Source organism: Quercus suber, unplaced genomic scaffold (assembly GCF_002906115.3).
Source record: "Quercus suber isolate HL8 unplaced genomic scaffold, Cork oak 2.0 scaffold_71, whole genome shotgun sequence".
NCBI lineage: Eukaryota > Viridiplantae > Streptophyta > Magnoliopsida > Fagales > Fagaceae > Quercus > Quercus suber.
Window position 1 is genome coordinate 186,219 of NW_027069536.1, and position 21,338 is coordinate 207,556.

Sequence of the window (21,338 nt, forward strand, 5' to 3'; positions counted from 1 at the left end):
AGATATTTTTTCTCTTTCTCAGCTTGACAGTGACTCCACGTACTAATTTCCTTTTTCTGAAAAGTAGCTTTGAAGTCTGAAGTCTCAAAGCATCTTTTTCTTCTTTTGTAATTTCCTTCTAGTTGTGGTTCCTCGAAACGTCAAACGTCCCTCTTCTTACTTTTCTACCAAGGAAACTTAGTTCTTACTTTACTCCCAAGGACACTTGGTCCTTTGTGGCTGATTTTTTTTCATGGTGAGGCCATTGGGCTTGACCCTCCCTTTTTGCTGGGCCTTTTGGGGATCCCTTTCAAGGAGTCTTTCGATGCCTTTTCTTGGTTCATTTGCACCTTATTCAATGTCATTTTTCTCTTTTTCTTTATTGATGGGCTTTAAACCCATTCTTCATGTTCTTCATCCTATTTTTACAAGGGTTTCTTTATAGAACCATGGCTCCTTTGTATTCACATAAGACCCATGATTTGATTCCTCGAGCTGGACTTCTTGTAATTTTTTGGGTATCAGCACTCATTTTGAGCAACTTCCGAGACTAACTTTACCCTTAAACAATTTTATTGAAACAACCCAAATAGAACTACATTTAGAGACTTAAATTTGCTTAACACATCTATGAACCCTTTGATGACTTGCTAGCAGTAGCCACACTAGGCCTTGAGAATCGGGGGAACTGCTATAGATAGATGAAGTATTTGGAGGATCCAAATTCAGGCCTGGAAGAGAAATTGACGTCAATTCCTTTGGCAACAGCAACATTGCGGACCACAATGCATTTTAAGGGGCCGTACATAGGGAGACGGATCTGCATAAGCTGTTGGACATATCTGCGGGCTATGTTTTTGAAGGATATGGATATGATGAACCCATTAGGTGATTTGGAATTCATTTCCTCGTTAACATCAATGTTTCTATCTTGTGTCTGATTGAAGAACTCAAATATGATTTCTTCAAATTATGCCTCATCCAGCATTTGAGTAAAATTTTTAATTTTTCAACATGAAGAGACAACTTCAATGTGGATTAGTGGACTAATGTTAACTCATACTATCGTTTCTTAAAATAGGATTTCGCATGTACTAGCCATTTAAGTAAAACAATTTCGATTGACAAGGACCATGGTTGCCCTTCAGACACTGAGAGTACTACCAACAATTACAATGTTCTTTTTTTTCTTTCTTTCTTTCTTTTTTTTTTTTTTTTTGATCATTTGATATAGTTGACACTGCAACTAAACTATAACAATTACAATGTTCTTTTTTTTCTTTCTTTCTTTCTTTTTTTTTTTTTTTTTTTGATCATTTGATATAGTTGACACTGCAACTAAACTATAAGGCTCTTGACAAATACAAGAATGTTCTTTACAAGCTCATAATATGACCAAATCAGAATACATCACAAAATAATAATTTACATAGCACCATAGGGAACAATAACTTTTTTATATTTTAGAACCAATAACAAGACGTAGATGTAGCAAGAGCAAACAAGAACAATAACCAATTTTTCTGGACCATGCAGACGTCTACTCTCATAATAGTAATGTTGTGGTTGTCCTTTAAATACGAGGACCAGTCAAACCAACCAAGGATATGCACGCATTCATTATCAAATAATTGTAAGGAGAAAGCAATTTTATTTGGAAAGAACTTTGCACTTAGAGATACCGAAAGAAAATGGCCATACATTTTACTTAGAAGAGTTATTCAAGCAAGCAAAGTGAATTTTCATCTAGACTGACCTTTCAGGGTCAACACTAGGGAAAAACATGAAACCATGTACCTTGAAACATTCTTGCCATTGATGAGAAGTACAAGGAGAAAAGGGGGGAAAATTTGTTCTCCAAAAAATCATCACAACATAAAAACTGCTTTTTTCAACATGTTTTGCCTCTTCTCTGGCCCACATCACCTAAAGCTTCTTGCACTTCAGCAGTAAAGATATTGAAAAGAAAAGAATATACCATTGGCCATTCCAGTCGGCTACAAAAATCATGAAAACATCCGCAGGAAGTTGTTTGCATATGCCATTGGCTTGACATCAGGGTGTGGCTGCAAATTGATTAATAACGGGGAGGGGGAAAAAACTAATATAAGATTACCATTGTAAAACATTGAAAAAAAAGCCTCCACACATACACATACACATTCACACACACACACGGGCATATTATAACAAAAGAAAAAGGAAAAAGAAAAAGAAAAATATAAAAGTAAACAGCAGTTATTTGAAACAGTAGCTACTGACCACTGCTGAGAATGTAACAATGTTCGGCTTCAAATCAGGTGCTTCAAAACGAATAAAGGCACCCTTGTTACCCATCTGCAAAACACAAATTACAGACCAACGTTATACATCAACTTTGGCACTATATCCAGATATTCTGAAGACACATAGGCATTACTTCATTATTTTATAACCAATCACAGAATTTTAAAATAAATAACACAAGCAATCATAAGTATCAGATTCTTCAATTTCCAAAAGAATATGCTACTCACTTACATTACACATAAAAGTGAACTACATAAAACAATCGATCACATTAAAAAAGGATCAGCCATGAATAACGTACCTGATCACAGTAATTTGGAGCAGAAAATACAGTTATAAGTTTACCATCATGCTCGATCTCATAACCCTCATCCTTTACTTCATGAGATCTCACAACCAAATCTGTCAATCGAGTAAAGTGTGAATTCACTGACTTGAGAACATTAGAAGAGAAGGAAAAAAATTCACTTGAGACCAACTTACCTAAATTATTTTCCTGCAGAAACCTTTTCGTCACATCTCCGCCAAAAGAAAGACCAACACCTCGCTTGCTAGGACCTCTTCCAGGGTTGGGTTGTGGATCACTCCATAGCAATTCGCACATTAAACCTGATGAAATCCAGATAATTACTATAAGCCCCATCCATCCAAATTAATAAGGCCGCTTACAATCACATATCTCAAAAGCTCTAACTACACCTTGTTAAAAGCAATGTAAGAAGTCATTTGAAGAGAACAAGGGAGGACGGGGGGCTGAAGCCCAATTTACCTTCCTCAGGCGGTTCACAAAACCGGTCAATTGCTCTTATGTCAGAAAGTTTCACCCCATCAACACTAAAGAGACCTCCATGAACTACAAATACCTTCTCATTTATCACATGTGCCAATGGCAAACAACAGAACACTTCTGCAAACAGTTCCACAAATGTATCACTCAACTTGGACTTGACCTCACCCTCAAAACCATATATCTTGTTCATGCTCTTGCTCTCGTGATTTCCTCTTGCGAGATATATGGCTGACAATATAAAACAAAAAGGTTAAAAGATTATCAAAATGAATTGAAGGTTGCTAACGCTATATTTAATGAAGAAATGAAGCAGCAGTACTGACATAGGACAGGCCAAAACAATTCAACAATAAAATTAATGAACATGAAAAATAAAGATAAAAATTAGGAGTTAGCACCAAGGCTTGCTTAGAGTCAGTACCAACCCTAATTCTAATTGTCATTGAAACCATAATGACTTATTACTAGAAATAACTTTGCTTCTAGAAATTAAAATACTAATAACCCTAGAATTGGCCAATAAAAATGCAATTGTATTGCAAAATAAAATAAAACTAAATTAACATAATTTTTGCTTTGAGCCTCCCGCATCAAGTACATTCTAGAAACAGATGTGGAAAGAGCTGTGTTAGTTCAGATCCAAAACCATATAATATTTATGCTGTTTGTTTCAATGGGAATTCTTTTTTCTTTTTTTTTAAGACTTTGTTTTCTATAATACATTTTATAGAAAATTGAAAATTGACCTGTTTGCCTGTTGTTGGTCACGACCTTGAAAATAAGCTAGAAATACATTTCTGTTGTTTGGGTTGCATGGAAAACCATTAAAATTTCTTATAATTCAAAATAATTATATGAACAAAAACTTTTTCACAAAAATAGACCCCAAATAGGAAAATACTTTTTAGTTTTTGGGTCATTTGGGGGCTTGGGGAAATATACCCCAAATTCAGAATCTATACAAAATAAATAAATAAGAGAAAGCAACTGGTTTGAACCAATGTTATGAATACCGTTTCAGTGCCCGTTTCAGTTTGTCTATTGGAATGGAATATTTCGGTACCGACTCATTCCAGTGTACCATTTCGGAATTACTACATATCAATGTTATGAATACCGTTTCGGAACCCCTTTCGGTTTGTTCATTGGAATGAAATATTTCGGTACCGGTCAATTTCGGGTACCGTTTCAGAAACCATTTCGGAATTACTGCTAAAATATATATTTATATATTATTATTACTATTATATAAAAAAAATGAATTTAATATAGTTTTCTATTAAAAAAAGTGGGATTATTTTTTTTTAAAACATTTATTTATGGGTTTTTTGTAAATATAGTATAAAACCCACCTGACTAGTACACAAGTGAGCTTCCAACTTCCTATTGACTACTTTTTCAATTTTTTCCATTTCTCATCTTCCTAAATAAACTAATATTAACAATTTTTTTAGAATATTATAAGATTAAAATGTATATAAATAATGAAAGATAAAAAATAAAAAAAATAAAAAGCTGAAATTTATTTTTATAAAAAAGCTAGGTGACAACGTAGGAGGGCATGGGGCTAACAAGTCAACAAAAAAGGTGAATTAGAACTTCCCTTTCAAATACTTTCAGGCTAGTCACGTGAAAGCTCACAAAACTAAAAATAATATTACAAAAAGCAAAACTAAGCACAATAAAAAGTTGAACTGGGCAGAAATAGCCACAACGACTGCTGTGAAGAAGAAACGCTGTGACGGGATGAAACGCACAGAAAGAAGAAGAAGAGTTGCAGAGGATGAAACGCACAGAAAAACTGAAGAAGAAGAAGAAGAAAAAGAAGACTGCTGTGATGGGATGCGTTTCTTCAGGTGATCGGCGTTGTGACAAGATGGGTTGATTGGGTTTGATTTCAATACCGGCTGGAATTGGTATACCGGCCGAAACTCACCGAAATCGACCGGAATGACCTGAACGGGCCGGAATCAACCGGAATTCAACCCAAGGTGGAACAAGGGGGTGCTTCGTGCCGGTGAAGTGACTGGTACGAAATTTTCCGGCCGTTTCGGCAGGAACAGAACGGAAACAATAACACTGCTACATATATATATATATATATATATATATATAATTTCATATCCTATTATTTACAAAAAAAAATTATATTTTTAATACATTTATAAAACTTGTTATCTTAGAACTAATATGATTATTCACTTAAATTACTATTATTTTATTAAAGTATTCTAATTAATTCTTTTAATGCAAAAAACAAAAAACAAAAAAAGCAAAATGAAAGTATGAAACTTAGAAAGTCAGCTTACACACTGCCCAACGGCCCCAACCGCTTAGTATTTTCAATAATTTATTCTTTTTTATTGCTCATTTATTTTCACTCTTTCTTCATTTTTTTTTCTCTTGTATTTTCTCATCCACACACGTCTAGTCACACCTCGATTTCCACTTCTCAATTTTAAATTTCCTCTCGTCTTTGTCATTTTATGTTGTCTTCCTCTTTGTGTTTCCCTTGTGCGTCTCCTTCAACAGTTCAACCTAATGACAGTAGTAAAGTACCACTGCATCATCTCATCCAACTTCTCCACTTCTCACTCAAGTTTCTCACCGTGGTTTTTTTTTGTTTTGCTTTTGTTTTTGTTGTAAGGTACGTTTGTTTATCTCATTTCTTTCTTCCTCTATTTTTTTTTTTTTTTTGGGTTGAGGTTTTAGTTTTACAGTCCAAACTCCATACTGAAATGACCCAAAACAACCGAAATGAACCGGAATGACCTGAAATTTTTTCCGAGGTGGAATAGGAGGGGTTACCATTCCGGTTTGTTTACCAATACGGTATTTTCCGGCCGTTCCGCCCAGAACGGAATGGAATTGATAGCATTGGTTTGAACAAAATAGATCAATTGGAATTGGATAAAAATCACCAGTTGGTTTGTGAAGAGAGAGGAAACGACGAGAGAGAAATTATTAGGAAAGTTTTTTGTGGCAGTTAGTGATCTGTTAAGCAATCAATGTTCCAGAAAACGTTTTCTGCTCTATTGGTCTTGTTTTCTATTGATCGCAAAACATTTTCTGTTGATTTGCAAACTAATTAGGATCAGCGAAATATATTCTTTTTTCACCATTCTACCCTATCCAAAATCATACTCTCTCTATCACCTCTTGAATTGGTATGCCGTTTTTTACCATTTCTACTAACTTTATTTTAGTTCTTCCTATACCTTTTCTGTTCCTCAACTTGAAATCAATTCACACTTCCCCATTGGTGCATTAATCGCTCTCATTTGCACATGATCAAACCATATCAAGTGACTCTCCCTCATCTTTTCATCAATAGGGGCCACTTTATCTCTAAATGAATTTTTTCATTTTGAATTCTATGTTTCCTTGTGTTTTTACTTATCTATTGTAACATTCTCATTTTAGCTGCACCTATTTTATTAACATGTTGCTTGTTAATAGCCTAACATTTAGCACCATAGCTCTTTTCTCCTTAACTTAATAGGTATACTACGATCACATACTACTCCTAATAACTTCTCCACTTCATTCACACTGCATTTATCTTATGATTCACATCCTTTTCAATCTCTTTATCCTTATGATTTATTGATCCAAGATATCAAACTCACTTACTTTTTGGTATCTCTTAACTATCAAATCTTACAACCCCCTCATTTTCGTTCATATTTTTACTAAACTTACACTCCATGTTCTATAATTTAGTCCTACTTAGCCAAAAGCCTTAAAAGATTCACAACATCTCTCTCCAAATGTCTAACTTGACCAAAACTTAATATCTCATTTCATCCACTTTTTTATAGGTTCCAAAAAAAAAAAAAAAAAAAAAAAATGAACTCATCCATAACCAGGGCAAAGAAATATAAACTTAATGTTGATCCTTGATGAAAACATAGGAAACCCACTTGTGATGCCTCCACTTGCTCTCACACTACTTACAGTCATATGTATCCTAAAGATACCTTTGAGGAACTCATTTCTTTTCTAAGACCTACCACATAACCTCTTAAGTACCCCCACTCATACACTTTTTCTATGTCAATAAAACGTGTGGATTTTTATAGTTTCTCTATATATTTCCGTTAGATGTCTAAGTATAGAAATAGCTTACATGAAAAATCACTCTAGCATAAATATATATATATATATATATAAATTGGTTTTCTGAAATTGTAGCTTTGTATCCTAACTTATGTTCAATCACTCTTGCCCAAAGTTTCATGTCTCCAATATTGTTTTTGTGTTGCAACTTATTTTCCATTGTACCAAACACCAGAAGATGCACCCAAAATAATAATAATTCCACTGAAACAAACGGAACATAAATAGAATAGCAAGAGCAAGAAAAATTATCTTTAAAGGAAACAATTAAAAATTAGGACACAAACATGTAAAAAGTAGATTTCCTGCATGACTTAAACAGCAGTGGCCAAGATAGATATGATTCTACAAAAATTGCTTACATACGTAAAATGGCCACACCAGAAGTGCAAAAATATATCAAGAACAAATAAAATTCACCTGCTGGCGACATGCACTTAAATGCAAACAAAGTGAGTATAACCTCCAGCGAAAATGATCCCCTATCCACAAAGTCACCGTTGAATAGATATGGATTCTCATCTGAGGGAAGCCCATTAAGCTCAAAAATATTTAAGAGATCATAGAACTGCAGGCATTATAAGATATAAATCAATAAATTAGTGCCATAGAACCAACCCCCTCCCCCCCTCCCCCTCCCCCCCAAAAAAAAAACAACATAAGGATTGAACAACATGACAGATTTTTACAAAATGACAATACCAAAATCAGACATGTCAATATGATGCAACAACTACATAGTGGGGGAAAAGCCTATATCTCATGCAATAAATAGCACCACTAGGGTCTAGATGAAGTAGAGAGATATTAAACATCAACTTTAAATTTGGAAATCTTTACAAAGAGAGAAGAAATGTAACTGGGAATATAGAGATATCCAAGAAATAGAGAGCAGTCATCATGGAGCGGAGGACACCATAGGTTTGAAATTCTCTCTTTCCTATCAAAAAAAAGGATGTACCAGTTGAGCTATAGCTCATTGGTTCCCCGAAGGACTAGATTTATCAGGCATAATATCATAATTCTTAATTAAATCAGTCAATAGGTACCACAACCAGGTTTGATTTGATAAAACCTCCAAAACCCAAAAAGTTGAATATGATATAGCAGCAAAGACAACTACTTCAGCTTTAAAAAGATTGAGCATCACATTGTCAGCAATGTAGTGACGGTTCAGGAGGTCCTGTTTGGCTTTGCTAGTTAATTTTGCTCTGAAGCATAAATAGCAACCAGTACCCATCTTATGGTTTCATGACCATCTGAACCTACCCATTTATACACAGTTGTTGTATTACCTAGCAGTGCACTCTTATTCTCTATCATCTAAAATATACCCGATATCATTTCGCCTTTCTTCTAAAGAATAGCATATTCAAAATTAACTCAAAACCACGCACATTTAAATTAGAAGTTAACTCAACACCAAGCACCCATTCAAGTATTTTAAAGATACGAAGGTAATGTAATTACCTGACCATGAACATCGCCACAAACAGTGAAATGATTACCATCAGGAACATTTATATCAACGAGAGAAGGCAAGGCTCGCAACATATCTCTCATTTGCAAGACAATCTGGAATGCATATCTACATTGTCAACACCAAGATTTCAAAATCAAGAGATCAGAGTAATAATTTTTTAACCACATTTACAACACTGACAATCACGCTTGATAGACATACCGTTTATGTATGCACTTTTGATTCTTGAAATCATCCATCATTTTCTTCACAAAATCCAAGGTAACTACATCTCCATCTATTCTTGCACCAGAATACTGTGGTTCCACATCTAGATTAGAAATCAAAAGGAAATTTCATTAGGCCTGAGAAATAAACACAACTATGATCAAGATAATAAACTCTTCAAAAATTAGTCTTTATTATCAATCAGGAACAATCCAAAGTAATTCACTATCAATCACAAGTTTAAGATCTACTGTCAACTCTAACACAAAAAAGCCTAATTTCAATCCCAACAGCTTGGATCAGCTACACAAATCCTTTTAAGTAAACCATTTAACTCTAATTCTAATAAAATTACTGTCAACCATGACTTTTTTTAATTAGTTTTGGCCCCAATGGTAGTGGGAAGGGGAGATTCAAACTAATGACGTCCATTTCATGAGAGGTGCTTACAAGCCAATTGAGCTACCCCTTGGGGTTGTCAACCATGTCTCATTAGACACAACATAAATTACAATGCCCTGTAAATAGCCTATTGCAAAATACGCAATGAAATTAAGGCTCCACTAATCCTCTTACTCTAGGGGAAGTAGCATGCCAGTAGAAAAGGCAAAACCCCATTTGATGCCTAAAGTCATGCACATATAAGGGAGGCATTAAATGTAATATCTCAAGGCAATATTTTCCCCTTTTTTCAATTTTTTTTTTATAAGTCCCCTTCTTCACCCTTTGAATTATGAAACTGCATGATACTTGATAAAATATTCTCAAGGAAATACCCTATAAAAAATGGATGAATCTATCAATTGCAAAAAAAAAAAAAAAAAAAATCTAGGTGCTAGAAGTAAATTTTTTCTGAATTCAAATCATGAGAATGACTGATGGTCATTCTTTAATATTTTATTGACCATGAGCTCAGACCTAGGTCATGTACTTGACCCTTATGAAAGACACCACCACCGCGGCCACCCCACCAACATGCCCCTAGGACCACCAGCACCACCACTAAAATTATTGCTATCTCTATGGCTGCTGCTGTTCCCACTATCATCATCACTGCTGCCACAACTGCTACTGCCACTGCTGCTACAGCCACTTCGGTGGGCACTGATGATGAATTGGGGCCTGTTCCTATAATAATATATAAAATTGTAATAATTAATACTAATTGACCTTAGATTTTAACCTATAAATTATAAAAATGAATAGATTAATATTAATTAAGCAAGCCTAGCAATAAGGCCACTATCGTCTCTAAAGTGAAAATAGGTCGGAGTCTAAATCCTCATATTTAGCCTAAGTTCAAGCTATTGAAAGTGCAAAACCCCTGCAGTATATTGCAGATATTTGCTGCCAGAAATACCCTTTTATAGGAATTATTTTCTATACAATCTCCATCTTTAAGGTTCATAATTGCTACAGCAACCAAACTTCTAGATTATACACGTGTAACCCAAAACTTGCACCATATTTGTTTACTTTTTAAAATACAGCACTATGCCATATTTTTTGCTTCACTAAGTGGACTTTTACCAATTCCAATGCCTTCTGACTGCTCCAATAAATATTCATGTGTCGAATGTCACCCTTTCCTAAATTGTTCAAAATAATTTTTTAAAACCATCAAATACTTGCATATGTTCATTTTTTACATCAGCATAATAAAATTTTACCTATGACAGAATGGCTAAATAATTCAAAAACTATTTTATCAGTCATTGAACTCAAAACAAACAATACTGGAAATGCTTAAGCATTTGTGTATAACAAATGCAAGTTTTAGACAATATTCACAATAACATATGCTTTGAAATAGGTTGCAACATAAAAGCTGTAATTTTGCAAATTTTATCTTTGGCAGAATCACTAAATAATTCAAAAATTACTTCATAAGTCATTGTTATTAAAGTACTCAAACCATACTATTCTGGAAATGCATCAGCATTTGCATATAACAAATACAAGTTTTAGACAATATTCACAATAACATATGCTTTAAAATAGGTTGCAGTATAAAAGCTGTAATTTTGCAACAGTGGACTTAGCTACAAAAAAAAAAAAAAAAAAAAATTGATGCAAGGAATCAAAACTAGATTTAAAATTTCTGAATAAATTTTGAAATACAATAAAACGGGAAAGATGGGGAAAAAAGGGATGTGTTGAAACCCAATGCCAGCATACATTCTTTAGGAGCTGACGCCTAAATAGGCAACAAGCCAAGCCTACAGTTTTCATATTGCAACCAAAGAGAATAAGAGAGATGAGGCTCATATGATCATATTTCATTTACTCCTCTAACAGAATGTATTTAAATTTACACATTCATCCAGCAACAATAGGCATAAATACATATCAAGATTCAAAGCAATATAGCAGTGATTGTTCTGAACTAGGAAACAATTAGAATCCATTGACCATGATTCATATGCAGTAGTAGATAAACTGAAAATACTATTAAAAAAATACCTATGGAACGATAATCTATAGAATCGGCTATTGAACGCCTTTCAGACTCAGGTACAGAAATTGCTTCCTCAAATTTAAGTTTCATCACTGCTTTCTCACATTCTTTCAATTTCCTAGCAGCATCAGGATCATTCGGAGATAATTTCTTGACCTAATTTTAATGAATGAATGAAAGATGTGAGATATATATATATTTGTACATCAAATAATATTTGTTAAAGAAAGTATGTTCTTGGATAGCTTGCATTTATTTTCCCCCCAAAAAAGAAGACGATAGAACTGCATTATGAGTAAATAAAAATGGAAATGAGAAAGAAAAATGTGTTATACACTAATTTTTGTGTAACTTCAGAAATGCATGTGCCCATTGATTTAATAAATTAAAAGAAAACAAATCAGATGACAAAATAACAATGGATTGCACCCCAAAGGGTAGCGCAATCAGCTAGGGACCACACTTCAAGAACAGAGGTCACTAGTTTGAATGTCTTCTCCACCCCCCCTTTTAACAGGTGCCAACTTACTGATCTTTGAAAAAAACAAAAATCTACATAACAGGAAACACATGATATAATAACAACCATATGTGCAAATACAGAAAAAATTTCTCATTCTTTATATTTTTTATGATACACTAACACAGAAAGATGGTTCCTAAAAAAATTATAATGTCTAAATTGGAAACACCAAGAGGTGCCAACTAATTGAACTACAAGGCTCTTAGCATGGTTCCTAATCAAATAAATACATAAATAATATACACAGCCTTACCTAAGATCTATATGTATATTTATTATAGGCCACAAAACACCACTAAGCTGCAATAAGATTTCACAAAATGAAGGGTAAGTATTCAGTTAAAACTCACTTAATGCTCTCCTTTAATATAGAACTTTTTAAGTCAAGGATGTATGTTTTGGACGTCAGGGAAGATGACCAAAAAAAAAAGGTGTCTGGCATTTCATCCTGCTATGTTACTTATTAGCGTGTTTATGTTCATTAGAGTGCAAACCTCCTACTTCTCAAAGCAGTTTTTTCCACCAAAGCTTTTTTTTTATTTTTTGAAAGGGAATCAAAGATTTATTTCATAAAAAGGACATCATGTTCACGATGGTGAACACTCACATCTTAAAACAAATACAAGTACCTGAAGAAGAGATTCAAATAGAAAGAAGAAATTCAGAAATGAGAATACATTGTGTAAAACCCCAAATTTTACCACACTGAAATAAGGTCCCAACTATTATAGGCTTCAAAAGATCTATTGATCTCACAATATCTTCAAAAGTACAATTATTCCCGCCAAATTAACCACATCAAACAAGCTAGAACCATATTCTAAATATTAGAGGAATGCTTCCCCAGCCAATTCCACCAGCCAAAAAGAAGGGAGGCTACTGTCTTCGGCATCATCCACTAGATTCCAAATATCAAAAAAACTTCACTCCACAAAGCATAAGCAAACTTACAATGGAGAAGAAGATGATCCACAGTTTCCTCGTGACACCAGCACATGCAACACCAATTAACCAGTGGTAAACACCTAAGAACCAGATTATAATTGTAAGAATAGTACCCCTAGCTGCTGTCCATAAAAAGAAAGACACCCTTTTAGGTAGCTTTGTACTCCAAATGCACTTCCAAGGAAAAGAGATAGAAGAAGAGCCATCCGAATCAGCTAGCAAGTTATAATAAGAGTGAACATCAAAGACATCAGACCAATTCAACTTCCAAGTCAACGTATCATCTCCCTCCCCACTTGGCATATTAGAATAAAGATGCTTAAGCAGAGAGCATTCTCTCTCTACCTCCCTTTCATAAAAAGCTCGACAGAACTGTAAATTCCAGCTTCTATTACCCCCTTCCAAATTAGAAACAACCAAATCAAAAATCCAAGCTTCTTTGGAAACAGCACAAGCAAACAGACCTGGATAGAGATCCTTTAGAGGGATAGGCCCACTCCAAGGGTCATACCAAAACCAAAAAACAAATATGATGGCCTTAACCCACAGCTTACTCCAAATGTCTAAAGAAACTCTCAGCTCCTGCTCTAATATTCTTCCACATTCCATAGCCATGGATCCCTCGAACATACCTAATACACCAACCCCCACTATCCACTCCATATTTGGTTGCTATAACCTGACGCCATAACTTGTGAACTTCTTTCCCAAAGCGCCATAACCACTTACCAAGCAAGGCTTGATTAAACAACCCCACCCTCCTTATCCCCAGACCACCTTCCTCCATTGGTAAACAAACTTTCTCCCACGCAACTAATGAATATTTAAAGACCTCATTAGAAGTCCCCCAAAGGAAATTCCTTTGTATCTTCTCCAATCTGACTACTACAGCTTGAGGAATAGTGAACAGTGATAAAAAAAATATATATATATATAGGAAGACTCAAAAGAGTACTCTTTAACAAAGTAAGCTCGCTGCCCTTCGGTAAATATAACCGTTTCCACCCAAAAAGTCTCCTTTCCATTTTTTCTAAAATTGAATTCCATATCAAGGGATCCTTGTAATGTGCCCCAAGAGGCATACCCAAGTAATTCATAGGTAGATTTCTACCCTACAACATAACACACAAGCTAAAGCATGTAAGTTACCTACCTCACCTATTGGCACAATCTCACTCTTACCAACATTTACTTTCAAACCTGTGATAACTTCAAAGAAAATCAATACCATTCTTACATATAATAATTGTTCCTAGATTGGAAATTTGCTTTTAAATGTGTCAATACTCTCTCTTTTTTTTCTTTTTTTCTTTTTTTTTGCAGGGAAGGGGAGAGAGGAGATGAGTGAGAATACCGCATTGCTTAATTATTTACACAATAAAAATAAAAATAAATGACGAGTTTTTTTGCTTATGTACAGCTTTTCCCCCCAAAGAATTACATGAATTATGAAGAGTGCAAGACCACTCAAAAAAATATCTAACAATCAATGATTTCACCTTCTTAACTGTGTGTCTGTTTAAAGTTTTGTTGTTCCTCTCCTCTATATTGCCCACATTGAGCATAAAGGAACCGTCTTCCAATTCCAAACAAAAGAACTTTGATGTTTGCCCAATAAGCATCTCCACCCAAAAGAAAATCTACAACCGTCCCAAGCATCACCCAATGTACCCCAGACATAGTAAGATGCAAGGACCACATAAAATTTAAATTCATCTGTTATTCCTCCGCATAGAAAATCCCACTACAGCTTCTCCAAACTATTTCCACATACATTGGAATAGTAAATGGTGATAGAAAATAAGTTGGAATTAGACAATGTACTTTTTAGAAGGGTCAACCTCCCACACTTGGACAAGTATATTTTCTTCCATCCCACCAACTTATTTTCTATTATTCCACCATTGGATTCCAAATCATTCTTTCATTGAATGACAAGCCCAATGGCATACCATGGGAATTGCTAACAACTCTACAACACAGAATATTTCAAAATGAAGATAGAATGCCTCATCTCCTCCACTACACTTTGACATTAACCAAACAAGCTAGCACCACTAATTTTTTTCACCATCCTTAATTGCCTACCTTTTGCTGCTCCTTGCTAAAATTGGCTGCCATCAATTGGGTCATTTCTAGGGGAAAAATTCCCTCCTTCCTCTTCCCCCTGCTTTCAAAACAATTAGCAAGGACTTGTAGGAAATTGCTTCTTAGCAATCAGATGTAGCAATATCCTCAGAAATCACACTACCACTAATTTCTCCCTCTAGATCCCAACAAAAACAATATAAGGATTAAGGAGGGCCTTAGCAGCCTAAAGGATTTAAGTGGGCTGTGCTATTGGACTGAATGCAGATCAGCAACATGGAGAAACATGCATTTCTGAAAAGAAACCTCCCTTTTTGGATATGCTTTCTCCTTTACCAAAATTTTTTCCTTCTTGGGAAAGAAAGGAGTGTCAAAATATTGATGCACACTAGCTTCAAAATTGATGAAAAATTATTAAATATTTGCACAAACACATAAACATATACTACATCCCATTATAAGTGTCTTCTTTGCAAAAGGCACTCCTAGCACTTTATTTTGTGCCTTTTAATGAAATTCTATAACTTATCAAAAATAATTATAAGAAACAATAAATGCATTGAAGCTTTGTCTGAGTATTGTTTAGCAAAATTTCCTGATGTTGATGTTGAAAAGTACCAAATGAAAACATTTCAACTATGAAATAAGGAGTTATAAGAAAAAGAATATTTCAATGTTCAACTAGTTTTTTGGTTTCTCTCTAGTACACATCCTGTATACTAACTATAAAAAAAAAACACATCCTGTATATAGGGTGAAGCCTGCTGTTTTCTACATCAGTGAAATTGTAGATTACTTATCAAAAAAATGTTAAGACTTTATTCCAGGAAAAAAACTAGTTGTTGGACAGAGGAAATTTTTTATACGAATAAACAATGACAAGGAATTGTTAGGTCAACCTGTACTTATATAGATTTAACACAAATAACCACAGTAACTCAATTCTTCAATGATTCGGGCACTAATAGAGGGGATGGAGTGATTTGTAAAGTGTTGTTATGCATAGCTCAAAGAACTCAAGAGTGGAAATAAATGATATTGATACAAACTATGTTTAGACTGATAGAATAGTGTTGCATTGAGTTAAGAAACTACATTGGTGACAAACACAAGGATGCAAAGGTGCTCAACTTCTTGTACAATATTCAAGATAGAAAGAAACTTAACTACTTTCAAAAAACGGAGCACAAATGTATCAAATTCAATTTAAAAAATCAATAATATGTGTCAGATTTAGAGGCAATAGAGTTGCATTAAATATTTTAAAAGATAATCCAAAAATTTTCAAATATTTATCAGGGGAAATATTGAAATGATTATCACCATACTTGTCAACCAAAAAAAAAAAAAAAGGAGGAGAGGAAACATATTGAAGCCAACAACTGCAAACAAAATACCTGCTGAAAATCCTTAAGTGCTTCTTTGAATTTCCCCATGGCAAGATAAGCTGTTCCTCGCCTGTAATAGCCCTGTTAAGAGCAGATAACCATTAAAAAAAATCATAAATTTAAATTGCACAGTTATTACATATGATTTAGGATCACAAACATGCCTTTGAATATTTAGGATCAACTTCGACAGCCTTTGAAGCATCCTGTATGGCACTACCATATTCCTCCCGTTTAATGTGTGCAAATGCACGGTTGGCCCAGTATACAGCATTCTGACTGTTCAATTCAATTGCTTGCGTATACAAATCAATAGCTTGTGCATATTTGCGGGCTGAAAAGTGAAGTGATATGATTAGCCCAGAAAACAGCATGATAAAGGCAGCAAACTGTCCTTGACAAACACAACACTGATTAAAGAAAAATTATGCAAAAAAGAGCGTTCATCAGGGAAAGAAAATAGGTAACCTAAAATACCTTTCCCAAGAGTTATTGTATTCAGTTTACTTGCCAGAAATTCAGTAAACCATATTTAGGTAATGCTAAAGAGACTGCTCTTCAAATTTGAATCCAATTTGAAAATTTTAGATTTCCTTGATATTATATTTTATTAAAACAAAGATATCAAGAGGATGGTACAATGCTTTAAAAGAAACACACCCACTTTTTTTATTTGGTGTTTGTTTTTGGGGGGGGTGGGGGGAGATAACACTCAACACATGCATATAAAGAATTTACCTAAGAAACAGATTGCAGAAACATTACCTTGGAATGCTTCATTTGCTAGGACTTTGATTTCTTCGGCGCGCGAAATACTAGAATTTTCAATTTCCATACTGGGCATAACCTTTTGTTTCTACAAGAAGTCAGATTGAATGTTAGTAGATAAAAAGATTCCTTGAACATCCTATTATCCTCTTTTTACAATGTTTTACTTTGACCTGCTCCATTAGAAAAATAAGAACCAGTAAATTAGCTAAGTATTTTGCATTTCTCTATGTGCCAGGGAGTACTGGAGTGACAAATAACATTTTAGAAAAGATATAAAAAGTCCATCAAATTATCAATTACCAATTTAATATTATTAAAGCCCAACATGGTAGCCGCAATTAATCTTCCCTAATTAACTTGCCCGTATGAACTTGGACAAATAAAAATAGTACATACCATATATGTGAGCAACCAAACTTCCTCTTTTAAGTACATACACGAAAAAAATTTCAAAGAATAAGAAATTACTGTCTAAGGAAAGTTAGCATCATACAGTTGACTCCTAAGAAAGCTAGCATTCTTCTGGGCACAAGCTAGAAAGTAACTTATATTCAGGAAACAAGTTTACCCCGAGCATTTGGTGTTGCAAAAATTTACTATGCAATCGTATAACAACCAACGTGAAGAACTTAATAACCCACACCTTTCTTTCCATTTTTTTATTGGCGCGCACACACACAAAAGTCTCTATTTAATGTCGAATCTAATAAACGCAATTTAGCTCAATAACAAAACTACAATGAACAAACGAAATCAAGCTACCGGGAATGCTAACTATGAAAAAAAGTCTACCAAAACCTATGATAAATAACTGCATTAGACCAGACACGACATGATAAATGTGCCAAACACAAGCCAAAGCCCTTACACTAAAGCACTTTCCTCACAAGAAGTTCTGATTAAATAGTTCTCAATACACTTGCATTTTACAACGTACTACAAGTGAAACTTAATGTAGGCTGAAATCCATAATTTACAAAAATCCAAAAAAATCGTATAAATGCACATAAAACGGTCAAATTTTCATAATTTAAAGAAAACAAAAATTGGTGCCCAAATTTAATCTGCATGACACAATTCTCATACACTAACAAAACACTGATCAAAACTAATTCAAACTCAACATAAATTGTGCACTAATGGTCCAAGAATCAGCTACAAATATAGATACACATACCCAAAAAAAAAAAAAAAATTAAAGCTTGGATTTTTATTATTTGGGACCTTGGAAAATAAACACTTCCAAACAAATTAACCCTGATACAACAGCCCAAGTCAGCTTTTTACAGAAAAAAATCCAAAACAACACAACTCCGTAAGATTCAAAATCTAATCTTTTTATCATTTCTCAATCTAAGAAACAAAAGGGCAGCTCCCCCTTATTTGATTCCCGAGAATTCGCAGAAAACATAATGCAAGGAAATGAAAATTTCACTTTTTTTTTCTTCCCTGGCTTTTTTCTTATAAACCAAACAGAGAACAACTGGAAGGAAAGAAAAAAAAAGAGTAAGGAACAACAGTGAGAACCTGATGAAGAGAGGAAGAAGCTATTGCATTAGCTGAGAATAGCCGATCTCGAAACACAGAGAGAGAGAGAGAGAGAGAGTTGGAGGGAAAAGTGCAGAAGTGAAAAACCCTAGCTTTTCCGAAGTATAATGAAAGTATAAAGTACTACCTTAGTACTACTAATTGATGTTGTTTGTGGCTTGAAGGGCCTTGAAGACTTGAATATTATTGGTAGTGTCTAGTCGCCTTGAATAGAATAGATAAGTGTGATACAAATTGGGGTTTCTTTTTTTTCTTTTTTCTTTTTTTTTTCTTTTTTTTCCTTGATCTTCTAGCCCAAAAGTAGGCAATCACAAATTCTCTCTCAATTTTTTAATTTTAATTTTTTAATATAGTTTGTCTTCCCCAGGGTGAAATAGATTTCACATGGGTTTTTTTTTTTTTTAATAAAAAAAGAGATTGCACATGTTGAATTCATTCAAAGATCTAGTATTTAAAGGATGGGAGTGAGGAATGGTCTGAGAGCTATCCTTGATCAAAGTGATTACTACTATAGAGAAACCAAGCTGAGTGGCAATGGAATTGTTACTGTTGTAGGGTTTAGTAATAGTTGTGAATTGTATCAACAAATATAAAATATAAATATAAAATGAGTACTATGTGGGTTGCCCTATTTTTGGGAATATTATTTTGGGAGTAAATAAACAATTAAATGCAGCACATGCCTTGCAAGTCCACTTCATATAAGAGGAGTGTTGCATGTAACAGTTGCATATAATATCACCTCTCTTTTGTATATTGTTTTTTCAACAAGCTAATATCATATAATTTCATACCATCTATAGTGTATTTTGATTATTTTCCAAATACAACATTTAAATAAAGAGAAAACAGTAAATTTTAATTAACTCAACGGGTAAAGAGCTATCATTTGGAGCAGACGCTATAAATTAAAAATCTCTCAAAAAAAAAAAGGGAAAAGAAGATTAAAGTACAAACTAAATCTTTTAGTATTGAAGTAATTTTGCTCGTAATGTTTAAAAATTATTAATTTAAATCCATAACATTTATATTTGTTTTTAATGTCGTCATTTTGTCCATTTCCATTAATGATGTACTTATTGAATGTCAAGTTGACAATTAACTCACACTTACATAAGGGGAGACCTCACCTCACCACATCATTTAGGGCTAGCTCAATACAAATTGAGGATAAGGCAATAACTTTACGTGGGGCATTTTTATATTTAGTTAATAATTTAAAAAAAAAAAAAAAATCCTTCTCACTTCTTAGTGTGTTGAGGTCCTTTTCGTCGCCTTGTTATATGCCAAGCTTAGTTTGGCTTGGCTTTCAAACCCGGGTTCATTAAAAGGATTCAAGTTTAGAATCCCTTTGCTGTTAGAAACTCTGAGAAGGCTATCATTTTTGTTCCCTAGTGAAAAATGTTATTTGTATTAGTAAAATATAATCATGGCTAAGCTATGTATTAAAAATAACATAAAACTTATAGGAAAATGTTGGTAATATGTCTGGAAGATTGAAGATCTAGGAGAGAGAATTTCCTACATGCAATCAAGAATCCAAGAAACTTGTTATGACATTTGCTGTATTTAGCACAAGAACATTATGTTTTATGGAATAATAATAAATGAAGTGGATGAAATAGTAAAAAGAAAATTAACTAACAAATAGGGCGACTTTCGAGGCTTTGTGTACAACATTTAGTGATTCATTGTGGGACGTGGGTTGCTTAGCTATGGACTTTAGTCATTTTACGAAAGCTTAAATAGCAATGAAGCAACCCATTCAATAACAAGGAAATTCATTTATCAACACTCATACTTGTTTCACAACAACTCAATCACCTACAATAGCCCTGTATATTCAAAGATAACCCAACATCAATACAATCAAAACAATATAAGAGAAATATGTTGAGGATGAGCTTTGCAGCTGCTAACACATGGATTGCTTGGGTTGAAATAGACATCTAAAGCTTCACTTTGCTTGGTACTGGTCGGATCATACATTTCTTTCATGGTTAAACTTGTGGCTCACCATTGTTGCGTCTTGAAGCTACAACCAACCATTTTTATAACCACAAGACAAAGCAAGAGAGATATGATAATCCATACATAAGCATAATGGTAAAGAAGAATATGAGTGAATGGTATTGTGGTAGGAAGAGGAGAGATAGCTCATGAGTTGGTACAAGTCAAAGTGTCAAAGATGATGATTTTATATCTTGGATGATTTTATCAGTTTTAATCTTGAATAAAAAAAATGGACTTTTTGCAAAAAAAATTATAACAAGTATTGCTAGTAAATATTTTTTAGCAACATATGTACATGGAAACTAATCTAGTAATTTCTTTTTATATAACCAATAATCATTATATTACATTTGATATCATTACAATTATTTTTTCATTGATTAATAATATATTATATATTTTCTTATCTTTTAACTTTTTCATGATTTTATTTATTTATTTATGAGATTTTCATCTACATTTTTTTATATGTTTTTAAATTGCTAGTAACAAATTTATCAAGAGTTCTGATTTAAGATTCAATTAATTTATAAATACATATATATATATATATATATTTATATTTATATCCAAATTGATATTTTCTAGTAATCATCCAAATTTAAAAAAAAAAATCAATAAAATATTAAATTATGAAATGATATGAATAAAATAAAATTTAAAGTGTACAATAGAACATAGTTTATCTAATGTGTTATTGTAACTTAACAACAAAATCACCCAACAGTTTCGATCTA

At 33.6% G+C, this 21,338-nt stretch overlaps 1 protein-coding gene across 2 annotated transcripts; it reads right to left on the minus strand.

The window, feature by feature from the left end:
- Positions 1-1,658: 1,658 nt before the first annotated feature.
- Positions 1,659-18,859, minus strand: LOC112010997 (serine/threonine-protein phosphatase 5). Of its 2 annotated transcripts, XM_024043371.2 has the most exons (14): positions 18,568-18,859; positions 17,035-17,125; positions 16,434-16,603; positions 16,279-16,350; positions 11,331-11,481; positions 9,786-9,995; positions 8,862-8,970; positions 8,648-8,765; positions 7,598-7,745; positions 3,038-3,286; positions 2,752-2,877; positions 2,570-2,670; positions 2,242-2,316; positions 1,659-2,045 (listed from the first exon to the last, which is right to left on the minus strand). In XM_024043371.2, the coding sequence occupies exons 2-14, from the start codon at positions 17,111-17,113 to the stop codon at positions 1,986-1,988; spliced, it is 1,668 nt and encodes a 555-aa protein (XP_023899139.1). In that variant the 5' UTR covers positions 17,114-17,125; positions 18,568-18,859; the 3' UTR covers positions 1,659-1,985. The 2 variants fall into 2 exon arrangements, with proteins under 2 accessions (XP_023899139.1, XP_023899140.1); XM_024043372.2 differs by lacking the exon at positions 9,786-9,995 and having other exon boundaries at positions 18,568-18,832.
- Between the last annotated feature and the right edge of the window lie 2,479 nt (positions 18,860-21,338).